This window comes from Gavia stellata, chromosome 18 (assembly GCF_030936135.1).
Source record: "Gavia stellata isolate bGavSte3 chromosome 18, bGavSte3.hap2, whole genome shotgun sequence".
NCBI lineage: Eukaryota > Metazoa > Chordata > Aves > Gaviiformes > Gaviidae > Gavia > Gavia stellata.
This window is the reverse complement of record NC_082611.1, coordinates 9,390,312-9,411,926: the sequence shown is the minus strand read 5'-3', so window position 1 is coordinate 9,411,926 and position 21,615 is coordinate 9,390,312. Positions and strand designations below refer to the sequence as shown.

The window sequence follows — 21,615 nt, the reverse complement described above, 5'->3', positions numbered from 1 at the left end:
GCCAGTCTATTGAGCAGGAGCATTTTATAACTGATCTACAACTTCATCTCCTTTCCCACAATACAAAAAGTTGGAATAAAGCTTTAATGAAAAACAGAGCAGCCATTAGGTGAGTTTGGTTTTAGTTATTCATAAGGCTTTTCAGATTGTTGATATAAAACCATTATTATGCTAATACTTGATCTAAGCCTTAATAGTCCCCCTGTAAGAAAAAAAAGAACACAATTTATAAATTAAATGGATGTAAGCATATCTGTGTGGGAAGGATTCATTATTGAAAAGATCAATTAGACAAGGGATAATGTGCCAAGTTTGGCCATCACATTCAAGTATTAGATTTAAGATGCAGACCAGTACTCACCATCAGCGTTTGAGCTTCTATCAGCTGTGGCAGACCAACAGAGTCCAGTGGCTGCTTATTTCCTAATGGATTCCTTTAAAGTCCTAAAATCCAAAATAAAGTTATCTTCAAGCACAATCTCACAGGCTTCTAGTGAGTGTAGAAAATGAAATCCCCCATGAGAGCAAGAAGTTTGCTTAATGTGATTCTACCAGAAGAAAAGTGAACAAAATTCTGTTGTGGTCAAATCCGGCTGCAGCAGGGTCTCTCTGGCAAGGTGCCCATGCTCCGCATGGCTCCCTGCTCTCCAGGCAGATTCCCCTTGAGAGAGGGAGGCTGTGGGCACGACGGTCCTCTGCTTTTTAAGGCTTCCGTGAGTGTCACACATTTTGCATAAATGGGCTCAACTGGAGAAGGTAACACACTTCGCCTCTTTAATTCGGGTATTTACACTTACTTCCAGTGGGTAATACAGCATATGGATACATTTTTTGTTTATCTCAGCCTTTTATGATGCTTTCATAAAAGATCCGTATTTGTTTTCCTGTGGTACCTAGGCAGTCAGGTGCAGAGGTAGGTTATTTGCTGGATGAGGGGCCAGGCATTCACAGCTAGATTCTTTAAACCTCAATGTCTATTATTATTATTATGGTCAGACTGACTAGTTCTGGATAGAAAGCATTCTTTTCTTAGTAAATGAAGTAACAGAAATTTGAAGGAAGCAGAGAGGACTTTGTGCGCTTCCGATTAAATACTTCCACAGTCTTTTTTCCCTTACCATGCTTATGATCTGCAGCAAAACTACACTAAAGGAAAACCCCTTCTACTAGGTGACATGAAGCTACACTCCTGAGAAATTCCTGAAGGAATCAGGCCTGTTAATGAATGGAAAGAGGATTATGTAAATTCACAATGTCTATATCCACTTAACCCCATTTGTAAATTCTTTTGTCCTATTAAATGATTCCTTTATAATTTTTTTCTCGTCATTACCAAGTTTTGGAAGAATTTGAATTCCTCTGATGCCCTATGGGGTCTGTCTGATACATGTTGGATAAAATTTGACTCTTCCACCTCATTTTCTCCATGGATTCGGGGATCATGCATCTTTTCATATGGCAAGCTACAGTACGGTGCAGCAACTATTTTAAATGTAAGAATAAAAACTGTGTGTCATTGAAAGCAAAAGCTGTTCCATTAGTGCCTTGTTAACGCAAGGCGTGAGGGGAGACAGTGCTCTCAGTAGAGTGAAAATTCAAAAACATAGATTAAATTTTTGTACCACGCACAGACATAGGGATTGATCTAGGGCAAGTCACATCTCTTTGTAATAGCACAGATTCTTTCTTAGTAAAGATGAGTAATGAAATCTCCCTCTCCACTGTAAACCGTCCTGAGGCATGCTCTGTTCCCACCAAATAATGGTGTCACTGTCTCTTTGATTTTTGCTTGGTGTTTGCTTGTTGGAGTGCCCACGACGAGACATTTCAGCAAGTTCGCAGCAAATAGAACTCTTTTGTTTTAATGCCCAGAGTCTGTCTGCGTTTCCTATCACCCACTACTTATCACATGGTGTTGCAGCACGATCTTACCAGGTATCCATTCCACCAGAGCCACGTTGTAGGCTGGAGCTTTTCCCCCTAGTCCCATCCCACACAGGTTGTGTCATGCACTGTCAGAGTGTAATAATTTCAGAAGCTGGGATCCTCATAGAGACCTGCAAAATTGCCATTTCTGCTTGTATGCAGCTCGACCCTAGATTCAAACCATATTCTTTCCTTCAGTGATTTTAATGCATTTATTTCTTGGGGTTTTTTCCCAACACGTATGAAGTTACAAATTCAAGAGCCTGCAATAGTGCATGAGTGGAGGGGAGTCAAACCACCCTGCCATGGTGGCAGAGTAGGAAAATAAGACGGGGTTAGATATCTATGAATGTTATGGCCAGACCGAATCAGTATGTTTGCAGTCACTCGCATACAGTGTATATCATGTGGAAATATCATTACCCATGTCTAGGATAGAAGTTCCCTGGAGAAAATTTTTAACTCAGACCAGACTGTTCCATGGTGCCACTTCAGTGGTTCAGATGAGGAAAAACTCCAAGTCCCATAAATCCAAGTTTGTGGACTTGCTTGTCCCCCTACAAGAAGTATCAGTAGAGTGCTGACACTAATGACAGTGTAGCCAAGAACACTGCTGCTTCGCTCACACCAATATAAATCAGAGGACATTTCTGAAAAGCAAATGGGGCCAAATTACTGTAAAGCAAATCTAAATCAGAAGCATTTCAAGCCCAGTTGATTTAATCTGCAGCACCACTTTGAAGGAAAACAGGATTTTTCCCACTGAGTAGAATCTTTCACTGACTTAGATCAGTGCTGTTGTATGGATTTCTCTCAGCTGTGCTGATTTACACCATTAGATGAACGAGTAGTGGACTTTAAAATCACAGCGGGAAAAAATGTTTTTAAACAAACGTCTATTATTTCTTCTAGACTTGTAGATCATTTAGTTAGCTGCAAAATTATCCATTTGTATAGAATAACAAACCACATAAACTCAATTTTCTTTTACAGGGTATTGTATGTGCAACTCATGAGGGGATGCAAGCTAAGCCTGGTGCATTAGGAACAGCAGTTCCACCTTACAATATTCAGGTACTTTGATGAATGTAAAGCGTTCTGGTTATTTCAGTCTGAAATAAGATAAGGTCATGGCAGGACTGGTCTCTGTTTAGCAGCATATCACCTAACTCATGAGTGAGCTTTCTTTCATTTTAGGTAGTAGATGAAAATGGTAACATTCTGCCTCCAAGAGAAGGCAGCAACCTTGCCTTCCAGATCAAACCAGCAAGGCCTTTCTGTCTTTATGCTAGATATGTGGTAAGGAATCAAACACATTTTGGGGAGTATTTTCAGTTCACTGGTGACTTCTGAAGTGCCTCCCTCCAAACACATATACTTAGTTTACGAAAACCTGGGTTTTTTACACTGCTCTGAAGGCATCATAACTGATCGCAGAAGCACTGGGTTTGATTCACCACTTAACCAAAGATTTCAGAATTATTTGCCCAGCTCTGCTTCTTAACACCAAATTCTTACTTCCTCTCTAGGTATCGCATTGGGCTGCTTGAAGTAGAGAGGGAGTGCCCTGATAGAGCATTCAGCAGGAGCTGAAACAGCTGCTGTCAGCAGCCCAGACCTCATTAGAGGAGAGGTAAGGACATTGATATTAGGAGCTACCTAAAACATCTAATGTATATGCATATTGAGAAATAGCTATGTCTGTGAGGGAAATCTTGGCTTGTATTAACATTGTAAAGATGTAAACTGGCATTTTCAAATACATTTGAGGAGACAGAGGCATCTAACTTCCTTTTGATTTCCGAAAAATTAGGGGCACCTAGGCCAATTTGAAACTCTGGCAATTGCTTCTCTGAATCCCAACGAGATCCTATACTTTCAAGTAACGTCCCCTAGCTATTCTTAGGAAGACCATTAAGCAAATGTGGCCTACCTAAGTCTCCTCTCTTCTTGAGTACTGTGAGGATGTGACGTGGCTGCCCAGACACCAGTGAAGAATTCCTGTCTGCTGGGAATACCGCTATGTTCGCGATGAGTAGTTTTAAGGCCCGTTTGTGGAGCTCAATAAGTGATAAAAAACAGAAAGTTGTCCAGCATCTGGCTCGGAAACTTTTATTTCCACTAGCTTGAAAGAAATTTGATTGTAGAAAATTGCGTTATTCATCTTAGTCTTTCTATTGAACATTATTCATCAAGTTAGTGATTGCTGAGTGTTGCCTTACTGTAGCTCTCTCCTTTAGGTGGTAAAAGCTTTTATTGTTCTGTCTCCTGAATTTACATCTCATGATCCTGAAAAATTAATTTTTCAGCATGTGAAAAAAAGTTACTGCACCTTACAAATACCTGAGAAAGGCAAGTATCACTGAGTTCTGAATATACAAGTAGTTCCTGGCAATGCACCCTAAAATTAAAACTCCTCTAATCAAACCTAATAATGAGATTAGAAATACAATCAGGTTATATTTTGAAATAGTAGAATTTTGCTTTTTTTCTCCTGGAACCTCTTTTAATCAAGTTTTGAAATGTAACATTTTGAATCTGACCCCATCCTAACTACATAAGTAAATACTGCTTAGCTGAACATCATAGGCCTATCCTGATAGGATCTGATCGTGTCTTCTTACATTGAAACTACAGATGAACCTATATTAGATTTCATTGGGCTTATGTACAGGAAAATGAAATGTTCCTTCACCTAATCAAATTGTGTCTATGTGCATAAATTTATCCTAATTATTTTAAACAAAAGAATCAGATTTACAAATTAAATACAGTTATAAAATATTAAGTGTATTTCTAGACATTTTGAATGACTAACTGAACAGAGAAAGATAATGCTTGGATGTTACAATTACAGGGGGTCTGAATACTATAGCGTGGGTGAAAGCCTTAGCTGGCAATACTCAATAGCCTGTCAAGTTCCTCAGCAGAGTTATTACAGTTTGCACTGGTCGCAGATTATCAGACTCAAAGGGTACTGCAGGTTTAGGAGAATCTCCGCATGATTTTCACATCTCATTACTGGTATCAGTGGGCTGTGCAGAGGTAAACAGTACTACAGTACTACAGCCTTTCCAGGTGAGGCAGGAATCAAACTCCACTAGCAGAGTATCTAGAACGGTTGAAAAGAACCCCAGGGCATCCACATTCAGAGTTAAACATGAATAGTTCATCAGGAGCAGCAGGATAAGCCCCACCTGGCTAAGCAATGATGCACCAGCTCCCACCAAAAGTCTTCAGAAAAGACTTCACTGTCTGTCTTTGGCTTCCCTCAGTTTCTGCATAGCATTCCAACAACCGTGATGCAGGGTTTTAAATTTCCCTTCCCTTTTCCTGAGTAACAAGCTTTGTTCTGGGAGATTAATTTTTCTCTCCTTGGTTCAATCAGAACAGAGTGAAAACATGTTGGATATTTTAAACGCAATCCCATTTTTGGAGTGGAATAACTATAAATAGCGTTAGATTTTTAAGGGCAATCATAAAAACATATTGAAAAATGTAATCTGGTCACTATTTCAGAATCTGTTTCTTTTTAAGCACATTCGGATTTCAAATGTGAGTAAGTACTTTTGGTAAAGTAATCCACTTTGTCTGAAGGAAAGTAATCAGTTTGTTCATGTAATCCGTTTATTCTATGTACGTAGTAAGTTTTTTAACATAATTATGACCTTGGGAGGTAATTGTTTTTAAAGCAATCTTAAAAATACAATCCCGGAACAGATTCTTGAGTTTTGGTACTGGCCTATGTTGGGCTTTAAACAGATGTGGCTAGATTTTCCCCTGAGCCCTGTTCTAGTGGTGCAAATTGCTCATTACAGCAGGGAAGGTCTTGCTCAGGAGGTTACCTCTCTGCTGCCGTCACAGACTTCTCAATTTATACATTGAGTCAGTCAAACTCACCAACATGTTAGTGCAGTTTTGTAATGATACAGAACCTGAACCTGACCAGGAAAAAAATGAAGAAACAAATAGATGAATCAAAACATTTCTGCTCGGTATGTGGGCAGGAGTCCTAGCTCTGCCTCACTAGCCAGGGTTTCACGCGACCAAATAAAGCCACTTAGTTGCTCCCTTTGAAGTCCAAGTTGTGCTCAAATTCAGTGGCATGTGATTGTCCCCCACTGCTGATTTGAGGAATTACTGAGTCACCCAACTGATGAGCTGTGTTTCACTAAAACGTAACTCGTTCTTTTTGATGGGCACTGGGACTCATGTGCTGCCTGCCTGCTTCGTCCTCAAAAGAGCCCGTAGCTTTTAAAATCGCAGGCTTGCCACAGAAAAGGAACACAGCTTGGAATGAAGCTGTGTCAAACTGTTAAGTGTTGTTGTTATTTCTCTTTACAGAAGAGTTGGAGTTTGTTCAACAACTACCAAAGATGATATCTGGGAAAATCCAAAGGAAGAAACTAAAGAACAAAGAGTGGGGAAGAGCTTAGCTTTGCTGCTGAGCTCCTGACCAGAACATGCTCATCCTGAACTGCTTTGCTGCCTTCTGGCATCCTGTTCCCTATCAGTCCTAAGAGGTGCTGGACAACCTTCTGAGTAGGAGTAGAAGATACTGATTTTTGTTGTGGTGCTTTGGGGTGTTTCTAAAGCAATATATTCTCTATAATTTTAAATGTATGTGGGAGAAACTGTTTTGAAAATAATGGTAAAAGAAGGGAAATCAGACTTGCCTTTAGTTTTTGCCTTTATTTTTGTATGTGCATTGTTACCACTGAAAGCCACAAAGTATGCGACTATGTGTCAAATTTTATTTTGTGAGAATGTTTTTTTATAATTGTTGATGATCAGACTTCCAGCTTTAGCCAGTGTTGGGTCACATATAGTTTCAGGATTAAATATAATCACGGATTTCCTGGACTGAGTCATCAGTTCAGACTGTGAGATATTTCCATAACAGTCAAGCACAGTTACGTTGGTATGGGTGCAGCAGAGGTTTAGATCATCCCTGTTAGGTCACATCTCACATTTCTTGTTACTCCTCTGTACCACTTCCACCTCACACAGTGCTGCTACAGCACAGCCTGTGTACTCTTTATTCTTGCTTCAGAATATATAAGTAGTAATTGAACTCTATGACCAAGGCTGTATTTACTGGGAGCACAAAAACATCAGTGAACAAAAAAAACCCCAGGGTTATTTATCTCAAAATTTCCTGGTTCTGCGGTAAACCCACTATGCAGTACCCATAAGCACATCTGCTGTTGTACCAAGACCCTGGGAAAATAGCAAACATGCTGTGTAGTAAAGCTGTTGATGACCTTTCAGGACATCTAATTGAGTTATTAACTGGCAAACAAACACAAGTCGCAGGAGAGGCTGTGCCAGGAGGGTTCTGCAGGTGGATCTTGCCTCTTTCATACCCTTAAGCTCTGAAACGGATATTGCTTTGCTTTCCAGCTACAAAGCACGTAATTGCCTGAGGTCAAAAACAAAGAGAAAAGAAATGCCCAAAATGCTGCATCCATGTAGATTACATCAATCTAAATGGACCTGAGCTTGCATTACTGAAACCAGGGGATAGTTGAAAATTTATTTCTTTAGGAGCAGAATTAGACCTCAAATGAAAAATAAACCCCACTCTCTGGAGTATTTGCATGCTGAGAGGTTACATTTTTTAAGGAAATTACAAAAGTGACTGAAAGGAGGTGGGTTTGAATTTTTATTAATCAGTCCTTTTGAGATTCATTCCACAGAGAAAGTCTTCAGGCTGCCTCCTGTCCAAAGTGTTCTACTTGAAGTAAGCAACATATGTGCCAGAGAGGAACTGCATCATCTGCCTTGGATGGTTCTCTACTACGTTGGCATCACCAGCTGCTCTGAATTCTGCTTTCTGGGAGCAGGTAGTTACATTTTGGTGAGCAAATGAGAAACTTCTCTGAATTTCATTGCTACTACCATGAAAATCACCGGTCAACTGGTTTTTTTCCATGTGTGCTGATAGAAGGCTGCTATAGTACGCTCACTGTTTACGGGTTATGCTTCTTATTTGTTTGTTCTAGTACATTGAGGACACATTAGGCTGACCCATCTGTGTGTGTATCGCCCATCATTATTGCACTGAATAATGGTTAATGGCATTTCCAAACAGTAGCAGCTATAAATGTATTTACATGTCGCAGACAGCCAGGGGGATGTCACTAGCATTGTTGCTGTAAACCCCTGAGTGCTCTTAGGAATTTACCCTGTTTTACCCTGGGGAAAGGGCCAAATCTGGCTGCCTTGCAAACTTGTGAGCAAACTCACTCATTGATTTCAGTCTCTCCATGTTGGGTTGAAGACATGCTTAATGCTCTCGCATGTACATACACTAGAAACACCATGTATTCAGAATGGCTCTTTGTGCGTGTGTGTGTTGCATAGCTTGAAAGCCACTCAACAGCCACAGTAAAGTGAGGAATGGGAGAAATCATCTGCAACATGGGGAGATCAGATGGAAGATACTGTGCCCTGTTACAGAGGCATGAATTTCCTCAAACCCCAACCCAAATGTTCTTTCTCTGAATCTCACTGTGTGTGCTCCTGAAGTGTAAATTCAAAGAACTGAGCACTGCACTGTGTTTTTCTCCAGGTTTCACTGCGAATTTCATGTGGTTGTCATTGCCCTGTCCGTTTTAATTTCTCTGACTGAGTACATGGGCTTCCAGGCACCTTAAGACATAGTTATCCTTGCTCCCAATCTTGATTGAAAAATAGTAAGAGGAGAAGCAGAACCAGTTAAATAGCAGTCAGATCAGAAAAATGGGGTAGTTCTCTTTTCAGAACACCTTAACATCAGTAAACAGTGTGACTTCAGGCAGTCTGCTGTATGCCCTTTTTAAAAAGTGTTAAAATGAGAGACAGGTAGCCTATAATTACTTTAGCTTTGAGTATCTGCTTTTTCAGAATATCATATGTGATTTGCCAAGCTGGGGAGGGTCATCTCCTAACAATGAACTCTACAGCAGTAAGTTGGGGGAGCTAGCTCCGAGTCCACAACGAGACACAGAAGACAGGGAAAGATGTTCTACATGACTTGTGCAAAGACACTGATGCCAGATTGGATAGTTTACTTCTGAGTAATTTCAGAGCTTACATTCAGTTTCCAAAAGTGACTTGAAAGCTTTCAGATACCCTTAACACATAGCAATTCAGTGTTCTTTCTGGAAGATTGGCCATGCATTGATGCCTGCAGAGATTCCACACGTGGGATCTAGCAGTCTGGTTCTGCCTGTCCATAGTCTGTTACTTCCATGGCTGCTATCTCTGCTTGTTGTTTCTAGCAGCATCTCTGACTGTTTCCTGACTCTGAGCCTTAATTATACCCTTTATTGGCTCTATATAGAATCATAGAATCATTTAGGTTGGAAAAGACCTTTAAGATCATTGAGTCCAACCATAAGCCTAACAGTGCCAAGTCCACCGCTAAACCATGTCCCTAAGTGCCACATCTACATGTCTTTTAAATACCTATATTTATATACAGTCTAGATATATTATATAATCTATGTGTACGATTATGTGTAGCCTTTATTTATCTAGGTCTCAGTTTAAAAATATTTTTCCCTTGCAGGGCTTATTGCCTGCGGTAGCATACTAGCAGACTGTACCGTGACTGTAGTAGATTCACCTAAACCAAGTGTCTCATAATTGAATAGCTGGAGTTCCTGCATCATGTTGCTGCCTTCCAGAGCATGGATTTTGTGTCTCATCCCTTTGTCGCCCTGTTTCACAGCAATGACTGTAGTTTGAGTTTTCATTGTCCTCCTCAGGGCTGATGGCCCATGTCTGAACTGTATGTATTTTCTCCATGGAAGCGTCCATCAGATATTACAGGTGATATTTGTTGGCACCAGGCTTATGAAAATCCATATTATTGTCATACCAATTCTCACACTACATTTAACTCCAGGATCTGAAAAGAAAGCCCCACCATTACTGTTTCCAAAGTCATTGGTGCTATAGAATAGAGTTATATATTAACGTACAGTAGATTATCCATTCTCCAAAGGCAGAGAACCAGAAATGCAGTCATTCATATTCAGTGCTCTTTCCATCTTCTCTCAACTTTTTCAGTGATTGTGCCTTTCTTCAGAATGTAATTGGAGAAACGAAATCTGCGCTCTCAGGAGGAAATAATCCCCACCCCGGAACATGGTGTGTGATACTAAAGAAGGGCTACAACTGCTCAGAGAACTAGAGTGACCCAGGAGGAGGCAATACTCACCAATAAGTACTAGGCAAGATACATGAGGAAGAGTTGAAAGAAGTCTCACCTGATCACGAATAACATCTCCAGGTAAGCACAACCTATTTAAACACCCTGAGAAATTAGGTTTTATTTAGTAGTTGTTCAAATACTTAGTCTTCTCAAAAATGAAAGATGCCATCTGCTAATGTAAAAAAAATAAATCTATAATGCCATGTTCTATTCCTCTTTCTTCACATGATTCTCACTTTTATGAAGGAGGGTGGACTACCAGAGAGCAGTTATACTTTTCTGTTTTGTATCAAGCAGACTGAAGAAGTAGCTTCTTTCTGCAAGGACATCTTCTAGGTCTGAGTCTGCAATCGCTAGCTCAGATCTAAGGGAAAAATAAAACAGCAGCCAATTCTACAAAGATTTCACTGATTAACCATGAGTTCTGGAATCGGGCTTTTTAATGACCTGTTAAGGATAGAGATAACAAGCAATATGTTATAAGCAGACTACATGAAAAACGAAAAACCCTTCATCTGTATCTTTTAGTTTCTGAAGCTGAATGTATCCTGAGCACCATGTTCCTATACATACAGCTCTAATTCATTTGCAAAGTGTTTTCAGGGTAATACACAACTACAAATGGTATTCTGTGAAACCAAATGCAACTCTGTGTATTTAAGGACAAATGCAGATGTGGCAAAAGCAGTCCAGTAAACAAATCAATAATAGAATGTGGAAAACCACCTCTGAGTTATTCATGATACTTTGCTATCCAACCAATACCAGGCAAATGCCAGGGAGAAGAGGGGGCACAATCTTTTCTTTGGACAAAGGGAAGGCAGAGCAAATGGAGCAATGTGGAACATACTTCTGGTTAGCGTTTATTGCTTTAGCATCAAAAGCAACAGTAAGGATGTTTATCACATCTCTTCCATATTGGCTAAATGCACAGACCCCTCATCCCTACTTGCTAGCGATTACCCTGGTCTTTGAGTAGTGGTGTGTGATGGTTATATCCTGGATTCTGAGGCAAAAACTAGGAACAGAAGATGGCATCCGTCCTGCAACCAAATCTGTGTTTGCCATTAGTAGCTGTAGGGCTGGGTGAGACTGCTGTGGTGCTTAAAACATGGGAATAGTGGGTACAAGTCCTGACAAGTTCTTGGGGGTTTTTGGGGGGGTGGGGGTTGGGTTTTTTTGAAACACCCAGCTGTTCACAGTTTCAAGCCCCTGCTTTGGTTGGGCAGAATAGGAACTGTCAGCTCCAAGGGGAATTCTCTGAGAAACCTGTGGACAGATAAAAAAGCAGGAGACTTAAAAGGGTTGCCAGAGCTCTAGGTTACCCATAAGGAGAGGTGGGATAAAATGTCATAAAGAGGTGGATTTGCTGCTCTGTATTCATCTGTTCCATTTGGAGCCAACAACTCATCTGGGAACGTGCACATCATAATACTATTATTGATTTTTCTGTCTCTTGTAGGAGGGAAATAATCATTAAAAAATAGTTCTGATGGTTATCATCTCCAAAAGCCCCCATATATCTGCTTTTGTGCCATGAAGATTTTACTTGAATTTCAAGTGTTGCGGTCCCCATGGAGCATCCAGACTCTGCGCAGATTATTCCATCAGTATCACAAGACTTTTGCATCTTTGAATTTCTCAGACTATGAAGCTATCAGTCGCTGTGAACAGGAAGTACCTGAGTACTTTAATTTTGCAAGTGATGTGCTGGACAAGTGGTCTCAAATAGAAAAGGTAGCATTTTTGACTCTGTAGATTCAGTATTTTTAGTGAAACCGTGCCCCTATCCCCAAAGTCAAGTCTAAAACCATCGCTGGCTTCAGTGGGACTGGAATTTTCTCCCCTATTTCTGTTTTAATGTAATCTTACATTGCAGAGAAAGGAGAGGCAATTTGCTTTAGCAACAGAGGGACATGGTGCTTTGTCTCTGTGAGTCTGATTCAACAGTGTGGGCAGTGTTGGGTTCATAAAAGCCTCTAAGTAATTTAGGAGCATTGCAAGTCAGGTAGATATACACACCAACTTATACGTGCCTTGGAAAAGAGCTCTTTTAAACAAAACATGCTTAATATCCCTGCCCTAGAATAAGCAACACCATCAGATTCCACTGCCTGGAGCATCCCAAACACTCTACAAGGAACTACAGGAGTCTCAGAAGTAACCAGCATGATATTTACCCTTGCGTTGTGTATAGGAACAAAAGGGACCATCAAACCCAGCTCTTTGGTGGATAAATGGGAAAGGAGATGAAATGAAATGGAGCTTTGAAAAGCTGAGCTTCCTGTCGCAAAAAGTGGCCAACATGCTCACTGGCCCATGTGGTCTGCAAAGAGGAGACGGAGTTTTAGTGATTCTACCCCGAATCCCAGAGTGGTGGCTGCTGAACGTGGCTTGTATGCGAACAGGTGAATTCTATCATTCCTAATGGTCTGTTGACTGTTTGTTACTTTCTATGCCAAAAGCTGGTTAACAATTCATTTAACATTTAAATTTCTTATTTGACTTTGTAGCTTCAACATTTGACAATCAAAGGTGCTGACAGGGCTAGTCTTTTATGACTGATGGAATTACCTTCATAATTTTTCTTTCACTTTCTGTGGCTTGTGCTGATTGTGTTAAATCAATGTGGTTGTGTTAAATCAATTTGATTTACCTTCAACAGACTTAAGTTAAAGCTGCTAGCTTTTACTGCCCCAGAGTTATACTTTCTACTTACATTGTGCCTGGAGCAAAGGATCTCATAGAAATAGAAGTTATTTTGTACTTCAGATCTGCACATCTGTATTCAAGTTCAGGGGTCTGGGACTTGTTTTACCTTCTCCTCATTTCTGGATTGAATGGTGCTGGTATTCAACAAATCAGGAGAAGCTATGAAGTGATCAGGCCTGAAAATGAGAAATACCTAATAAATTCCCCATTTTATTGCACTTTCAGGTGTTATCATCATCCCAGGGACAACACAACTGACAGCACAGGACATTTGCTATAGATTGCTGGTTTCCAAGGCTAAGTGCATTATTACAACTGATGAGCTTGCTCCTGTGGTGGACTCAGTTGCATCCAAGTGCGAATTTCTGAAAACGAAGCTAATTGTATCTGAAAGCAGCAGGGCCGAGTGGCTGAACTTCAGTGATTTGCTCAAGTAAGTGCCTTCTTCCTTAGCTCCATCATAGTTATCTCTAGTGGAAAATTTCTCATGTTGTTTAAACACACTTGTGCACTTGTGTCTCGTTCATGAACTAGGTACCTTTGAGGGGGTGGGAGAGAAGGCAATTTAGTCTCTTTTCTATGAAGAAAGGGAATATTTGGGAATAGCCAAATTGTTAATTAAAAAATAAGTACAGTCTTATGATGTCTAGGTTTGTTACATATGACTATGAAATAATATGGAAAAATGGATAGGAAAGCCTCTTTTATTGACACCTGTGCCCTATTTACCCTTTAAAGCTCAAAGAAAAATATTCTATACCAATTATTCCAATCCATATTCCTAAAACTTGATGATAATAAGGCTAATGTGAATAGCTTTTCACTATAAAAGGCTAAAAAAGCACACTGCAAAATGAACCTAATATGTTTAGGAATCCACCTGCCTCACTACTGAAAAGCAGCTACTAAATGGCACCCAACAGACAGCTCTTCACTGCAGTGCATGGCACTGTAGAAGGGGTGGAGAAGCAGAGTGGGGAACAGAAGCAAATACCCTGCTGCAACCTGCTCAAGGCCTTAGGTGTGATTTTAGCAGCTGGTATTTTGTTAAAAGCATCTATGTAGCTAAAACCATTCTTTCAAGGTGGGATCCAAGCTCTTCAGTCACTTTAAGAGCTTTGTAAGATGTATCATGTGTTCTCACAGCCACAGGTGTCTGAACTAGCAGTACCTGTGCAGCTCGCTGTACAGTCTCACTGTATTTTCATCTGCTCCTTTCAACAATTGCCCACTTCAGTGTCACTAAACTGGAAGACGGAGGAAGCAGTAACACTGCATTCTCAAACATCCTAGAGCTACTAAAACATTGTCAAGTCAATTTGATGAATCCTCTTTCATGCTGGGCTAATATTCCACGGCTCAGTTCTATGGCAGAGGGTAAAATTGATTTGATAGAACCTAAATATTGTCTGGAACTGCATCAGTCCTGCAGAGGCTGTCACTCGCGGTCAGGCAGGTAGGCTGTCTGGTTTCCCCGGACGGCTGCCTTGCAAAGTGCTGGCTGTCAGGCTCCAGGGTGGCTCAGCTGTCAGGCTCCCAGTCTTCCCAGAGTGCTGGGCTGCTGGCTTGCTGGCTCACCAGACCACTGGCAGCCTGCCACTGGCTAATTGCCCAGACTTCCCACCTCCCTATGTCCTTGGCTGCCTTAGCTGACTGCTAAGGAGGTTGCAAGGCTCCAGAGCGAGGGCTTCCAGGCAGCCTGTCTGCCTGCCAGCCAGCACAGGGAGACGGCTGGCCCGGGGAGACAGACTTCCCATGCCCAGCTTTGCAGGCATGGGCAATGTTTGCATGCCAAGCAAAAACCCTTTTGAACATCAGTCCTGCCAGAGAAACAGAAACTGTTTTGCTTTCTCATCCTAGTATGAGATGAGAAACGTTTTCCTCCCGTGTGCCAGATGACCAAAAGTTTGAGCCTCCCTATAATTCCCAAACATGGCAAGGATAATCAACCAGTGGGACCACTGACCAAAAGAAATGGTGGGTCCTCCCTCAGCTAATCATGCTAAGGCTGGAAGGTACACTTTCTGGAGGGCACTTGGGTCAAACACAGGATGCTGGGCCTTTTGGTGGTTGGTAGGGGAGGCAAATAAAAGACAGCCAGTTGGCGTTTTTACTCTGGAGAAGGTGGACATGGAGAATAGTTAAAGAGCAAGATCAACAACACTTGAATACAGAACTAGCAGTGCAAGGGTGAGGGGATCTCAGTAGTTTCTTATCCCTCACATCTCACTATACAACCAGTCCTGCATATACTGGGCACAAAGGATCCAAGCTAAGTATGCTGAATAATGCCAGCCACTGTTTCATATAACCTTTCATTTTTTTTAAGGGCTGCCCCTGCTGTCCATAACTGTGTGAAGACAAAAAGCCAGGACCCAATGGCAATCTATTTTACCAGTGGTGCCACAGGCTCTCCCAAAATGGTTGAACATTCCTATGGAAGCTTTGGTCTGGGTTTTTTTCTCTGTGGAAGGTAAAGTATTCGGCTAATTATGCCTTTACAGCTCTGAAATGTGAAGCAAACAGAACAGTTTTTGTATGTGATAAAATTATGATGGATGATGAGGCTCCCTCGATACTGTTGTGCATGTCATTTCTTTTGGTCTCATCAGCTGAATTGTATCTAGGAAGCAAGGATCTTGTTCAATATGGTATATGGCTCCATTTTAGAAACTACTTGCCTGTTAATCCAGGCTAAATAATGAGTTAGGATACCATTTGATTTTCTTTATCTTTGCCATCAGTATAAAGGCAAAGGGCATTTATTTCACCTCTTGAGTTTCAGATCAAATTTACAATGCCTTTCTAAGCAAAAAAAAACCACCACCCCAAAAAAGTCACATTCTTAATTTCCACTTGCAGACTCCCTTATATTGGCCACCTTTGTCTTCAACAGATACTGGATGAATTTGACTCCCTCAGACATCATGTGGAACATGTCAGACACTGCTTGGGTAAAGGCAGCTATTGGGAGCGTTTTTGGTCCGTGGTTCCAGGGCACGTGTGTTTTTGTACATGCCATGCCACAGTTTGATCCAAGAGCAATCTTAAATGTAAGAACACCATGCTCACAGTTACTCATATTTCATGTTATTTTCCAGGCAGGCCACAAAACTGAGCCTCTTAGGTTTATGGGATTAGCTGTTTTAAGATGGCATTAACCACAAGGTGACTGTTTTTTGAATAGGAATATAATACAGGAAGGATTTTGCAGAATGACTCTTTTGGGCACAGGATATTACCAGCTGCTTCTGATCAGTAGGAGTTACTGGTGTTACTTAAACCTCTCCCCTACTGTATTTCACTATTGAAATGATAAATGAGCTGAATTACATGTAAATTAATATTTTAATTACGCTGCTGTGACCCTTAAGAAAGGCAAGTCAGTACTGGAAAACACTGAAGCTGTGAGATTGACTTGTTCTTAAAAGAAATTGTTTTCAAGCTTCTCAATCCAATCTGAGTTTTAATCTAACACAAAGGGAAGAGTGCTGTTCCGAAATGGCTCAAAGCACCTGCGTGGAAAAGTGTACGTTCCTAACATGTGGGGGTTTTTTGGGGATTTTAATCCCATTTTCATTTCCTTTCTAAAATGGTAGTTGCCAGTTTTGTATTCTTTTTTGTATAAATTTCTTGGCCTTGCAAACATCCACTTGCAATGTGCGTGGGGTTTCACATCTTTGCACAAAATGAAGTTTGATAGTAGAGGCTGCTTTACCCATGGTGTGGCTGGAGTGAAGGCTGGTGAATGAGAGGTCTTCCCCTTTCTTTTATTTATCGCTACCTGTCCCCCTCTCTGAGCAAATTTTCATTGCAGGCAGAAGTGAGGTTAAAAAAAAAAAAAAAGTAAGGCTTAGCTCTGCCTTAGTGACTGTGAATCATCTGCTGGTGTTACGGGTGAGAAATAAAGATGTATCAGAAAACAGAGGCTCAGCTGAGTTCTTTAGTTTTCTAGCAAGGCACTCATGTCCTGTGTTCTGTCCCAGGTAAAGGAGGATATATAAATTTGCTAGTCCAAAGCAACCTTTTAATACAGCATTACTCACAACTCAGCCAGGTCTCATGGAGACTTGGCTCTGTGTGTCAGGCCCTTTGTCAGGACAGCTGAGGGAATTGCAGTATGACTAAAGATTTACAACAGTCCATTTCAGAAAGTGTGGGGCTGGGTAAAAGACTGACGCAGACAAAATGTTCAAAAGAAACCTATAATTTTAGGTGCCTCCATTTTGAGGTGCCTGATTTTCTCCTAGAGTGAGATGTAGGCTTTACTCAAGTCCTTGGCAAAACTTATGTTGCACCTCCAGAGCCAGGGTTTCATACCAAGGGATGGTCCTTGTGCTTCAAGTGAGCATCGGGACAAATTAGGTACGCCAGTGATTTACCACAGTCCATGTATATCGCCTCTTCAGCTGATGTTCAGGGCACTGTAACATCTTTCCTGAACACTGACAGTGACGGCAATTACTTTGCTTTCCATGTAAGTGAGGTTACAATCAGGTCTTTTAATTTGTGCCCTAGTATGGAATAGAAAGGAATAGTTAGCGGTAAGTTTTTTCCCAAAACAGTATTGTTTAACCCTCTTTTCTTTTTTTTTTTTAATTTGTCAGACCTTGTGCAGATATCCAGTGACCACTCTGTGCGGCGCCCCAACTGCCTACCGCATGCTGGTACAGCATGACCTCACCAGGTACCACGTGTCTGTTCACAAGTGACCATGCTGTATCTGTTCAAGCTATTGCCTGGCTCTTTAACAATGATTTCTATGAGCCCTCATAGCCACTTAAACTCTCAGACTGGTGGAAGTTCTGTGTTGGAGGCAGGGGCTGTGAGGAGGCAGAGCCTTCTCCTTAGTACTGCAGAGAGGTGATGAAATACACCCCTCAGGCACCTCCAACCCAGAGCACATTTTGCCTTCAGGCGTTACAGACAGTAAATACAGAGGCTGGTACTCAGCCCTTGAAGGCACACATGTGGCTGTACTGCCATCAGTCCTGTGCATCTTTGCAGCTCACCACTTTGGCAGCCCCTTTCCAGCCCCACTCCAACTGGACCTCTAGGCTTTCTCTCAACCCTAACCCTAATGAGGGAGCCCGGTGTGTCCTGAAGTCAGGAGGTTGGACGTACGGATGTCAGGGAGAGCAGAATTTGTCCCTTTCTGTCCTCTGATACTCAGCAATATGTCCTCTGTTTATGAAGGTATGCATTCAAGACACTGAAGCACTGTTTGACTGGAGGGGAACCACTCAACCCAGAAGTGATGGCAAAGTGGAAAAGCCAAACAGGACTGACAATCTGTGAAGGCTACGGCCAAACTGAAATTGTACGTTCAGATGTTTTTGTAAAGGGTTACAACTCAGCTGTCACCTCATTCCTCTTGGTAAATATGGAACTTGGCCATACATATTTGACTAAAAAGAAAGATGGCATTAGAATACGTGGTAATGGCCTTACAAAGTTTATTGTTTTGCTTAGAATTATGGCTTGGTTATGATACTGCTTCTAAGACTACTTAAGCTGTGAAATATCTTGAACTTTTTGTCCAAGACTCTCAGTGAAGTTCACAAATGTTTTGGCTCGCACAGATGGAAGATTTACATCTTATGCTAGCTCAACAGTGGGCATAGTACAAGAACAGGAATAGCCTCAGGAATGACAGTGAAAAATACCTGGGCTGGTTGGTTGTCTTTTCCAACAGGGAATGATATGTGCAAATACGAAAGGAATGAAAATTAAGCCAGGTTCCTTGGGAAAGGCAGCTCCCCCCTACGATGTTCAGGTATGGTGGTCCCCTTTTCTGTTTGCTGTTGATTTCATAGGAAGTAAAACACAAGAGAGTACAACATAACTGTACAAGTTTCAGTACCATACAGCAGTATTTAGGGCAAGCTTAATTTTTTGGTTGAGCTGTTGGCTGCTGGTTAGTTTTAGATCATGGGTCTCTTAAAATGGGAAGTTATAATCACCCATTTGCCTTTCCTATTGCAGATTATAGATGAAAATGGCAGTGTTCTGCCTCCTGGGAGAGAAGGAGACATTGCTATCAAAATGGATGCCAAGCGGCCGTTTACTTTTTTCACTCGATACCTGGTAAGCCAAATGAATTTCCAGAGAGACAGTTCAGGCCCTCAGCATGGTACGTATTTATACCAACAGGAGCAAGTGCAACACCAAAGAGGTGTGGCTCTTCATGACTTGACTGTGTTCTGACTTATGAAACTTCCATTCTCTCCCCCATTCTTCTGCAGACCTACTGTGTGATCTTCAGTTCTGTATCTGCCCTTGGGGGAAGTTTTTCCCTCTGGGAAAAGCAAGCACAAGCTCTTACATTCTTGAAACAGAAAACAAGCTGTGAAAGATACTAGGGGTAGCGTCCAAGGAGGCAAAACTCATCTCTTAGCTTAAGGCTTCTCAATGGTTAGCATATTTAATTGTTGCTTGTTCAACAGGATGATCCAGTGAAAACTGCTTCCACAATCCGTGGGAACTTCTATTTCACTGGAGACAGAGGGAGCATGGATGAGGATGGATACATATGGGGAGATCTGATGATGTCATCATCTCCTCCAGGTTTGTAGATTTCAGTTAAAATGCCAAGAAATGTCTAAAAAATAACCATATACCTTTCACCTACTAAGCATATAATTTGTCTCTCTCCTAGGTATCGTATCGGACCATTTGAAATAGAGAGTGCCCTGATACAGCACCCAGCTGTCGTTGAGTCAGCTGTTGTCAGCAGCCCAGATCCCATCAGAGGAGAGGTAATTAGTGGTCACTCTCCTATTCATAAAGTGCCTTGTGTGACAGAGCTTACACTCAACTGCCACTGAATTCATAAGACTCTTAATTTAGCTATACCAACTTTTTCACCAATTTACCCAAAGTGAGGGAAACAGTAGTTTGTGTATCCCATATTCCTTTCTTTTTTGTAATGAAAATACAATCCTTAGTTTCCTAAAGAACATGACGTTAAGTATAAAGGTGACTCTGGTAAGAACTGCTGTACGCTTTGACCCACTGCCTGGAGAATTATATTCTTTACTTTAACAACATGTTTTTACAGAAAAGGCCCTAGCATCTAAGAACTTTAGAACAGTCCTTTACAGAACTTTTACAAATTTGGAAGCAGAGTTTGAAACTTTTATCATTAATTGCTTAGGACCTTTACTAATGTAAGGTAGAAACAGTCTTTCGTCCGAATTTTAAATTTGCTTACACAAAGGTGAATTTTGCTGTACCGCAGAGGTGTGATACAGCAAGCCTGTACTGTAGGCAATACTCACTTTTTCTCAATGAATTGCCTTATTTGTTAGGTTGCTCTAGTTTAATTAATGCTGTATTTTTTAATTTATTTTCCCTTTGTAGGTGGTAAAAGCTTTTGTGGTCTTATCTCCTTCCTTTAAGTCTCAAGATCCAAAGAAACTGTGAATTGCAAGATCATGTCAAGAAAGTCACTGCTCCATACAAGTACCCCAGAAAAGCAAGTTAACATGAGTGTATTAAAAAACAAAAAAATCTCAAACACCTATTTTAACCATTGAGAGGCTAGAAACAGAAAGATTAGACTCAGTTAAAACTCAGTAACAAACAGAAAAAGCCCAAATATGTGCTGTGCAAGAAAAAATACAAGTATTATTTTAAAGAAGATTTTGGAAAATAATAGATACAACACAATCTAAAACCAAATTGGAGTTATTTCCCCAGTCACCTAATTCTTATTTAAATTAAGTAGGACAGAGACCTATGCTGATCAGAAAAAAAATTTGTAAATGCAATCTGCTCATTTTGCTTTTTTCCTCTTTTGAATCAGATTGAATTTGTCCAGCAGCTGCCAAAGACAATCGCTGGGAAAATCAGACGGAATGAACTGAGGAACAAGGAGCAGGGACAGATTTAGTTTTGATAAGCAATCTAAAAAAGCCTATCCCTATCAATTTCATCCATAATGGAGCTTTTCTATTACAACTGTAAGCACCAACATAGGATTGTATTTCACCTGATAGCACAAGGTTTAAAAACTCCGAATGTACATTTTTTAATGTTTGTCTTCTTAACAAAAATCAAGCCTACTTAGCAAGGCATATGCAAACACATGTTCCAGCCACCTAACGCTTTTCAGAATTACAAGTAGAATTAAGTGATTACCAGGTGAAGGAGCGGTGTCTTCATTCTTTGAGAACCACGTATTTTAACTCACAAGAGGCTTATTAATGAGGAAATCATGATAGTATGCAGTGAAGTTCCCAGAAATGGCCATAGATCTTGCATGCATCCAAATTAAGCACCCTGCTTGTATGAATCTTGAGGGCCTCAAGATTTAGGAATTAGTGTGTTAACAATGAATGTTCAGAAGTGCAAATTATGAAAAATCAGAAGTTAAAGAATGCAGACATCTTTAAGACTGCAGCATAGACAGCATCTAAATGTCAGACACAGGCTTGACAAATGAATGGTAGCTATTTAGCAATTTCTTTTGAGGGTAGGTCCTGTAGACACACAGACGAGTGAGAGATAGAAGGGGAAAAAAAAAAAAAAAACCCCCCACAAACTGTCCATGAGTCTATCTTTGTCCTTAGTAATGTAAGTAGGCTGTCTTGAACCATGATCACCGACATCAGCCACCAATAAACATTCACTGTTGGCCTTTGTGTCTGGTCTCAAATGGTTCCTTCCTATGTGTGACCTAGACATGGCTGGTTTTAATCCACACACAAAAAGCTTTAAAATTTAAAGAAAACACCGATGGAGGTAAGAAAGCAGTTTTAATAAATGAGTGG

General features: G+C 40.8%; 1 protein-coding gene across 1 annotated transcript; it reads left to right on the top strand.

The window, feature by feature from the left end:
• Window positions 1–11,665: 11,665 nt before the first annotated feature.
• Window positions 11,666–20,735, top strand: LOC104258581 (acyl-coenzyme A synthetase ACSM4, mitochondrial-like). Its single transcript, XM_009813722.2, is given in 15 exon segments — window positions 11,666–11,866; window positions 12,327–12,537; window positions 13,067–13,274; window positions 15,171–15,314; window positions 15,738–15,894; window positions 17,449–17,528; window positions 18,038–18,161; window positions 18,537–18,617; window positions 18,827–18,928; window positions 19,288–19,369; window positions 19,372–19,408; window positions 19,500–19,599; window positions 20,204–20,262; window positions 20,264–20,318; window positions 20,649–20,735. Coding segments are annotated over 15 exon segments (1,728 nt in total).
• Window positions 20,736–21,615: the final 880 nt, after the last annotated feature.